Source organism: Haliotis rubra, unplaced genomic scaffold (genome assembly GCF_003918875.1).
Source record: "Haliotis rubra isolate DU_JTF1 unplaced genomic scaffold, ASM391887v1 Scf789, whole genome shotgun sequence".
NCBI classification, from domain to species: domain Eukaryota; kingdom Metazoa; phylum Mollusca; class Gastropoda; order Lepetellida; family Haliotidae; genus Haliotis; species Haliotis rubra.
The window spans coordinates 42913-50636 of NW_025767511.1; the positions used below are offsets into that span (position 1 = coordinate 42913).

Sequence of the window (7724 nt, forward strand, 5' to 3'; positions counted from 1 at the left end):
ATTCCACTTCGTTCAAATTTCATAAATTTGGGTTTTAGATTGGTTCATTGTCCAGTCATGACTGTGTGTTATCTATAGTTTCCTGAATGTATTTCCAATTTGGTAACATATATAAGAGAGTTGGATTACATGCTCACGTAGTAGCTAAAATGTTGTAATATCCTTTTATTGAAAACAATACATACGTTTCATAAAGATTTAAGGAAAATATGAAATCACGTTAGAAAGGTCAATGTACTTGGAAAGTGCATTGACCAGAGTAACCAAAGTTTTCTTGACTAACTTTTCTTAGAGAATAATAATTTCTACGAATTGTCATAAAGGAGGAGGAAAGATCATATCTTGTGTCTCTACACAATTAGGTGGATGGGCATTCGAGATATTTGGGATGTAGATGGTCAGTTGGTCGTAAAAGGGGCACACAGAGGATCTGAAATGATTTGATTCAGTATCTTCTGGCACCTACCAGTCTGAAATATTAGCTGGATATGTAAATTTTTGGTGGTAAATGGCGTAAAGCTAACTAACAATGTCATTTTATAACTGGAAGAATTTGATGGTACCATAAAGGTCCAGGAAATATGGTAATAAAGTAATTAACTATTCAGATGGGACATGAGTCAATTTTGTTTGACGTAGGACATTATTTCGGGGGGGGGGGAGAGAGAGGAAGAGAGATCCATAATTGACAGGAATTGTATTTTGTCACTAGGATGGTAAAGTGGTGCACGATACTGGGCAAGTTCTTCCATTGAAGTTGTGAATCAGCGTTGTGTGTAGACCTGGAAAACTAGTCTGAAGACCTTTGTGTGAGAATTCTTGCCAACAATAAACAGGACTTGACCACCATACTGGACTTATCTTTGAATATCCATCTTAGCTACATCATCCCCAGAACAAGAGTGGATAGACAGATTGCCTAGGGAGAAGGGTCTAACACCCGGACACCCTCAGGTAACACTCTGCTAGCAGCAAAGTCACTACCATGACTCAGATATTCACAAACTTTATGGAAAACAGCTTCTTGTCAAGATGGACAATGGTACAAGAATCTGTATCAAAATGTCACGCTCACAAAATAAAAGAAGTTGTAATCCATAAAATTTGTCAATATTGTCTTACATACCTCTCAAAGAAGTCATTACAAAGATGACTCTTACATTCTCTTGCTGTTTAGAAAATATTGTTCAGACAGTTAATACAATCAAGATGAGACTGACCATTTCCTAGTTTCTCCCATACAAAATATCCCAGAGTTCACGAATAGCGTCAGATCCTCTGACAAATCCAGTAGATTCACCAACAGTCTGACATAAGTTTACAACCCGCCGGCCCCAGTGTCTGACTGTATATTTCACAATGACTTTGACTGAACTTGTTATATGTTTGTTAATAATTTCAATGCCAATTATAAGAAATGTTAACTCTGAAATGTGTGTTTAATTTTATTCTATGGGTCCTGTGAATTTGCAATGTGTCAGACAGACATCTGAAACTTACAGGACCCAATATCCTGTTACTTTGAAACACCATTCGTGAACGCAGATATCCATGAGATAATTTCAGATTATCAGTTATTTTACGTTATAAATTGAAAGACAAGGTGATAAAAGCACAAACTAGCAAAAATTTTGTCTACACATATGGCATTCCCAGGGTTCATACAGCCAAGAGCCCATGAGATTCAAGGGCTTTTCAAGGACTTTTCATGGACATATGATGTGTTTTCAAGCACCACTTTTTTTCCCAAAGTATCACAGACAAAGTTCATTTTCAGTTTTGTAAGGGACCAGGATAGATGCAATTTAATCAAAACGATCGATTGATCGTCAGTGGAACCACAACATATATTTTAATGGAATTTCAAGCACTTTTCATGGGCACAGTAAAAATCCAGGACTTTTTAATTACTTTTGTGGTAAATTTTCAAATTCAAGTACTTTTCATCGAAAGCAGTTAAATTTAGGCACTTTTCAAATCTGTGTGAACCCTGCAAAACAAGATGACAGGGAAACCTGTTTGATATTATAAAAATTTGTTTGTATGTTGGCTCGCGCCTCACTCAACAACATTCCAGCTATTTGGTGGCGATCTATCAACAATAGAGTCTGGCCCAGACAATCCGGTGATCAACAGCATGAGCATCGATCTACGCAATTGGGACACAATGACATGTGTCAACCAAGTCAGTGAGCCTGACCACCCGATACCGTTAGTCGCCTTGTACGAGAAGCATGGGTTGCTGAAGACATATTCTAATGAATCTTCATGGGTCAATATTACATAAATACTGTTACAGTTAAAACAGCTGCCCAGCACCCACCATGTCCAACATGGACTCCATCACTCTGTAGTACAACCTCTTGACCATGGTGAAACGCTGTTCCGCAATGGTCATCTGACTGGACGTGAAATTGGACGTGAACACTCTCTCGAGTTCCATCACTCTTTCTGCGATTGAGGTAGTTGGGTCGATTGCACAGTTCTGCCAAGAGAATATGTCAAATATAACTTCCCACCCTTTAAGAAATACTGAAGAATGTATATTCTGAACTTGGAAAGTGCTGTGAATTCTGTAAGTCATGGAGTTCAGATCTAAAAGATTTGGCAGATTTATCTCAAGTCACAGAATTCCTTTCATAGCAATCTGCAATTTAGTCATACCAGAAACATGTGATTATGTCCTCAAATCCTGCCACTGTTATTTCACTGGTCGCCCTGTGCTTCATATCAGATTGACTAATAACAGTTTGGTTCATGTTCTGCAGGTGAATGAGTGAGTTGGTTGGTGGGTGGTGAGTATGTGAGTTGGTTGGTGGGTGAGTATGTGAGTGAGTTGGTTGGTGGGTGGTGAGTATGTGAGTGAGTTGGTGGGTGGGTGAGTTGGTTGGGTGGTGAGTATGTGAGTGAGCTGGTGGGTGGGTGAGTATGTGAGTGAGCTGGTTGGTGGTGAGTATGGGAGGAGTTGGTGGGTGGGTGAGCATGGGGAGTGAGTTGGTTGGGTGGTGAGAGTGAGTGATGTGAGTGAGTTGGTTGGTGGTGAGTATGTGAGTGAGTTGGTTGGTGGGTGGTGAGTATGTGGAGTGAGTTGGTTGGTGGGTGAGTATGTGAGTGAGTGGGTTGGTGAGTGAGTTGGTTGTGGTGGGTGAGACATAGAGGTAGGTGAGTGGGCTGGTGGGTGGTGGTGAGTATGTGAGTGAGTTGGTGGGTGGGTGGTGAATATGTTAGTGGAGTTGGTTGGTGGGTGAATATGTGAGTTGGTTGGTGGGTGAGTATGTGAGTGAGTTGGTGGGTGGTGAGTATGTGAGTGAGTTGGTTGGTGGGTGAGTATGTGAGTGAGTGGGTTGGTGAGTATGTGAGTGAGTTGGTTGGTGGGGTGAGCATGTGGGAGTGGGAGTTGGTTGGGTGGTGAGTATGTGAATGAGTTGGTGGGTGGTGAGTATGTGAGTGAGTTGGTTGGTGGTTGGTGGGTGAGCATACTGGCTGACGTGTGTAGGTGAATGAGTTTGCCGGTGGTTGAGTGGGTGAGTGAGTGAGTGAGTTGGTGGGTGAGTGAGTGAGTGAGTGGGTGAACATACCATGGAGAGATGTGAGAGATAGGAGGTAGGTGGGCGAGTGGGTTTGCAGGTGGGTGAGTATGTGAGTGAGTTAGCAGACCAAACTTCTAAAGATGAATCATCAGGAGAGAACATATCCCTTCAGTCTGGTGCAATTCACAAATGGAGTTTCAATTAACTACCATGGGCGACTTTCAGGCCAGTGAAAATACAATAATGCTGTTAAGTGTTTCTAATATCCCAAATCATGAAAAGCCACCAACTAACCCTTGACTGATCAGTATAGCAAGTTTCAACACAAAATCTTCAACAGTTTAGGAATTCGGATACAGAAACAAAAACCAGACAGTGGACAGACAAACAAAGCAACTGATCATTTTATCCCCCTACTTTCAAACAGGTGACAACAAAGGGTCTAACAAATATGAAACCTGCTCTGCCCCAAAATCCCCCAAAGAGACAATGAGTGAGTGAGTTTAGTTTTTTACGACGCTCTCAGCAATATTCCAGCTATTTGGCTGCAGTCTGTAAATGATCGAATCTGGACCAGACAATCCAGTATATCAACAGCATGAGCATCAATCTACACAATTGGGATACGATGACATGTGTCAACCAAGTCAGCGAGCCTGACCACCTGATCTTGTTAGTCGCCTCCTACGACAAGCATGGGTTACTGAAGATCAATTCTAACCTGGATCTTCATGGATCCAAAGAGACAATGACCCAAATGTACATTCCTACCTTAAAGTAACAGAGGAGCTTGTCACTGGCCTGATCACTGGCCTGATTGCTGAGAATGGCCTTCAGTTGCTGAACAGTGTTCATGGCAGCTCTGTAAACATTCAATCAAATACATCCTAGGATATGCAAGAGACAATTGCAACATGGAAAACCTTTGGCAATCTGCCCAATGTTGAGAGTAGAAATTCTGAAGACATTTGAACTGGTCAAGCCGTCGACTGTACTTGCAACTATTCCTTAGTATCCAGTGGTTAAAGTGTTCTCTCAGCACGCCAAGTTTGATCCCCACATGGGTATGATGTGTGAGCCTTTAGCTGTGGTCTTGGACCAGAACCTTTAGCTACTCTCTTGGATCAGAGTCCACAGCTGTACTCTTGGATCAGAGCCTTTAGCTCTGCTCTTGTTTCAGAGTCCACAGCTGTGCTCTTGGATCAGAAAATGTTGCTCTGCACTTGGATCAGAGCTTTTAGCTCTGCTCTTGGATCAGACACTACAGCTGTGCTCTTTGATCAGAGCTCTTAGCCTGTTTCTTTAGACAAAGCCTATACGGATCAGAGTCTACAGCTGTGCTCTTGGATCAGAGACTACAGCTGTGCTCTTGGATCAGAGCCGTTCTTAGCCGTTCCTTTAGACAAAGCCTATACCTGTGTCCTTGTTCTCAAGCATTGAAGTGCTTGGCAGTGATCTACCTTCACTACAGTGATAGAAGACTCATAAAGAGGCTTAGTTTTGTACTTAGTGGGTGGTCTTGTGTTCAGAGTCTAAGTAAAAAATCAGTTCAAGTTTAGCAACGTTGGTCAAGGAGAGTCCATGGATGGGTGACCATGTTTGGCACCTCGACTCCTGAGAGTTTCTAGGACTTCAGCCCTGCCTCACAATGAAACACCTATGTGGTCACACTTTAGGCAAGTGAGTTTGTTCAAAATTGCCTCTGTTCACCCAGCAGTGAATGGGTACCCGGTGGGTAAGTCATATGACTGTTAACCTTCTCGCGCCTCACTTGCTGACAATACTCATGATGTGGTTTGACAAACATCGATCAGGAGACCAGATTGCTTCTTTAGAGTTATGTTTGTACAATGAGGGGCAAACCAGTAAATTAATTGCTCTGAGAGTTACACACCTGACAGGTGTCATCATCTGTGGAGATCCCGACACACAGGACTGCTCCAGACTGGTTCTGTAAAGAACAACAACCATTAGTAGAATATTAACAAACTTTATGGATAACAACTTCTTTTATAACATATGTTATATTTGGGATTACACTTTCTCAGTAAAGTACAGATTCTAGTACTTTGTTGGGTTGAGTCCCATCTGGGATTCGAACCCATACACCAATAGTCAGGCACCTAATCGCCAGCACATAAATCCTGGATGGGACACAAACCAACAAAAGTACTAGAATCTGTACTTTACTGAGAAAGTGTAATCCCAAATATAACATGTGTTACATTTGACCAATTTCTAACTGGCTTTTTGTATTCATAACTTCTTTTTTCATGAGTGTGATGTTTTGACACAAATTCAATCTATGCAATTGGGATACGATGATGTGTCAACCAAGTCAGCAAGTCTGACCACCCTATCTTACAACAAGCGACATCTTAATGCTTATATGTACCTCCAGGAGGAGTTCTTCAAAGAATCAGAAACCTCTACAGGTTTGTTCCAATTTCTACTTTCCTACAGACCTGTGAAGATCCGGTTAGAATTAGAATTGGTCTTCTGCAACCTATCATTTTTAAATCCTACGACAATTGTAACAATATTTTAATAGAAAATATTTACAAAACTAAAAACTTGTTTTTGTCTTGTGAGACCACCCCTACAGGGCCTCCCAGGACCCCCTTCTGCCAACAGCAGGTAACTCACACCGTCTACCTCGTACCTCACTGTTCATTCTGTCGTTTCTGAGGAAGGACGTGCGTGTGTTCATTCTCAGGAATCTTTCCCTGTCTCTACGAGGTGAGGTGAAATTGGGTTTAACGTCGTGCTTGAGAATATTTCGCTCATATGACGATGTGCATGGGTGTGTATGTGCGGCTGCTTGTACTAGCCCAGACTTAAGCTGGTTTTATAGTGCTAACCCACTGAGATACCATGCCGCAGTGAAGCATGGACGGACGCTCTAACAACTACACCACAGAGGCGGTCTATCCCTATGAAGATGAGTGATAAGAAAGGAGAAATTTCTACTGTTGTTACAAACTGACCTGTTCCTGTTATGGTCGGAGGGTATGAGGTGACTGTCATGTCGGAGAAAAAGCATCTCGTTGATATCCCCTTCCTTTTTATGTCGCTCGTCATACTGTTCTATCAGCCTCTCCAGCTGCAACAGAAAAAGGGACATCTCTGCATCAAAAGTAACCCAACACTTTGACACAACAATCTGAACGACAAATGATGACAACTAAATGAGAATGTTGTGCTCAGTTCTGCAAAGAAAGTCAAGTCTCTATAGCACAGTGTATCTGTTACATAAATTTGGACAGTAGTTGTAGGATAATATAATACGGTCTGAAACAGAACATATGCCAGATAATGTCAAATTTCTGGGGCTGTAAGTGAGTGAGTTTAGTTTTACGCCGCACTCAGCAATATTCCACTATATGGCAAAATTGAGTCTGGACCAGACAATGCAGTGATCAACAGCATGAGCATCGATCTGCACAATTGGGAACCGATGACATGTGTCAACCAAGTCAGTGAGCCTGACCACCCAATCCCGTTAGTTGCCTCTTACGACAAGCATGGGTTACTGAAGATCAATATTCTAACCCGGACCTTCACGGTTCTCTGGGGTTGTAACGAAACATTATGAGGCGAATACAATATGTATTACTCATATCGTATCGCATCATATCGTACAAAGCCAGAAATTACTGATATGGCAATGTCCCCCGCCACAGAAGAATGGAATATTTATAACACATTTACTACATCATTTTTTTATTTTTGTGTGTATGTGTGTGTGTGTGTCACGTACAAGATGCCTGAAATGACTGGTGTCTGCAAAATCACACAATGTAGGCTGTCGACATAATTGAAGACATTGGGTGCAATGTTTTATGAGATATCAAGAGTTTGAAAAGTGGTCAAAGTGTCTTGGTGACCTTGAAAATAAGGTCATGGTCACCAAAATCGACTGCTGGCTGGGTAATGCCCCAATGTAGGCTGTCACAAAATTTGAAGACATTGGGTACAACAGTTCATGAGATATCGCGTTAAGAGTTTGAAAATCGTTCCACGTCTCGTAGTGACCTTGAAAATAAAGTCCAGGTCACCAACATCGACTGGTGTCTGTGTGATCCCCCAATGTAGGCTGTCACCAAATTGGAAGACATTGGGTACAACAGTTCATGATATATCACGTTAACAAGAATCGGGACGTACGGATGTACGGATGCCACTGAATACATA

The 7724-nt window shown here is 41.9% G+C and overlaps 1 protein-coding gene across 1 annotated transcript in view; it reads right to left on the reverse strand.

Moving 5' to 3' along the window:
* LOC124261083 (retinoblastoma-associated protein-like) overlaps positions 1-7724 on the reverse strand; it is a 46468-nt gene that overhangs the window by 35231 nt on the left and 3513 nt on the right. The window contains exons 3-6 of the mRNA XM_046695402.1: positions 6518-6633; positions 5425-5481; positions 4302-4392; positions 2324-2485 (exon numbers count right to left, since the gene is read on the reverse strand). Of these exons, the coding sequence (XP_046551358.1) occupies positions 2324-2485; positions 4302-4392; positions 5425-5481; positions 6518-6633 (426 nt within the window). The remainder of the gene's footprint in view (positions 1-2323; positions 2486-4301; positions 4393-5424; positions 5482-6517; positions 6634-7724) is intronic.